At 35.5% G+C, this 1,540-nt stretch overlaps 1 protein-coding gene across 1 annotated transcript; it reads right to left on the bottom strand.

The window, feature by feature from the left end:
- Positions 1-4: 4 nt before the first annotated feature.
- Positions 5-1,534, bottom strand: LOC100640647 (peptidyl-prolyl cis-trans isomerase-like 3; the record flags this gene model as incomplete). The annotated part of the gene is made up of 6 exons (XM_003391895.3): positions 1,198-1,534; positions 1,063-1,137; positions 956-1,008; positions 855-895; positions 744-811; positions 5-85 (listed from the first exon to the last, which is right to left on the bottom strand). Coding segments are annotated over exons 1-6 (321 nt in total), but the record flags the coding sequence as incomplete, so codon positions are not given.
- Between the last annotated feature and the right edge of the window lie 6 nt (positions 1,535-1,540).

The following is a 1,540-nucleotide window of genomic DNA, read 5'->3' as shown; positions in this document are numbered from 1 at the left end:
GTTTGGCATAAGTAATGAAGAATTGAGATCCATTGGTGTCACTGTGACCACTGTTAGCCATTGATATGATGCCACGCCCACTGTGCTACAAATATTAATAATTGTAATAACAATAATTAAGTATGACGATAATTTCAGTAAAAATGACCACACCCAATTTTTAAACTTTCTGATACATATTGATGCCCTTATGCTGTGTAAAAAGTTTGAGTTGATTCCGACTTAAATTTTTCGAGTTACGACCATTTTAAAAAATGAGCCAAAATCTGAAAAATACCCAAGGCTATAGTCCATGGTTTTTCCAAACAATGGCTCCGAAATCACCCCCAATTTTTATTACATTTTCTGATACATATTGATGTCCTTATGCTGTGTAGAAAGTTTGAGCTGATTCCGACTTTAATTTTTCAAGTTACAGCCATTTTAAAAAATGAGCCAAAATCTGAAAAATACCCAAGGCTATAGTCCATGGTTTTTTCCAAAAAATGGCTCCGAAATCACCCCCAATTTTTATTACATTTTCTGATACATATTGATGTCCTTATGCTGTGTAGAAAGTTTAAGCTGATTCCGACTTCAATTTTTCAAGTTACGGCCATTTTAAAAAATGAGCCAAAATCTGAAAAATACCCAAGGCTATAGCCCATGGTTTTTTTCAAAAAATGGCTCTGAAATCACCCCAAATTTTTATTACATTTTTTGATACAATTTGCATCGATGCTCTGCATTAAACTTGGATTTACTTTTAAAGTTTCTTGAAATTCGTCTTCAAATTTCCTGCCCCAGATGCTAGTCCCTCCTTTACCAGTACCTGTGGGTCACATGATCAAACTGTGACTATCACATGACACTACCTGATGGGTCCCCAGTCTGTACTATAAAACCTTTAATGTTCCTAAAATAATACGACAAATTGGGAGGTATAATTATATAAAGCAACAGCTGCAGACCAAACCTGTGAAATATGCAGTCATTGTAATATCCACTGGCACAAAGAGCAAGGAAATTCTATTAAAACATTTTGTAAAATATTTTAATTATTATTTTTATTTAATTTCTCACTTCACAAGTCTTTGGAACTGCTTCACAAAATAATTCAATTTTAATATCACCAAGGTCAGTGTGGAGTGTCACTGACTGAAGAAATAATGTCAGAAATTAACAAAAAATAAATAAAGATTGAGAAAAAGAACTCACCATTTTTAGTAGCCCAAGACAAGGTGTGGCTAGAGAGGAGGTGTGTATCTAATGATGTCTGCTGCTGGTCTGTTCTTGTCATTTCTCTTTCTCCTCTCATCCTACTCCAGTCTAGTCTCCTCCAACTCTACTAATGAGCTAGCTACATTACTAAAAGTTGCTGAATCTCGTGGCATCATCAATAAAGACCAGACCACGTCTCTTCTCTCATTAGCTTCAGAACTAAACAGTGGCCCTACCATCAGCAGGAGGAATGAGCCTGATCCTACTACTAGTGATGGAGACAGTGTCTTCCTGTTAATGTACAATCAACTGACTTTGCTTAATGTGTTGTATTTTGGTG

Source organism: Amphimedon queenslandica, unplaced genomic scaffold, assembly GCF_000090795.2.
Source record: "Amphimedon queenslandica unplaced genomic scaffold, v1.1 AMPQUscaffold_4517_Cont23505, whole genome shotgun sequence".
NCBI classification, from domain to species: Eukaryota; Metazoa; Porifera; class Demospongiae; order Haplosclerida; family Niphatidae; genus Amphimedon; species Amphimedon queenslandica.
The sequence above is the reverse complement of the archived record's forward strand: the minus strand, read 5'-3'. Positions and strand labels throughout refer to the sequence as shown.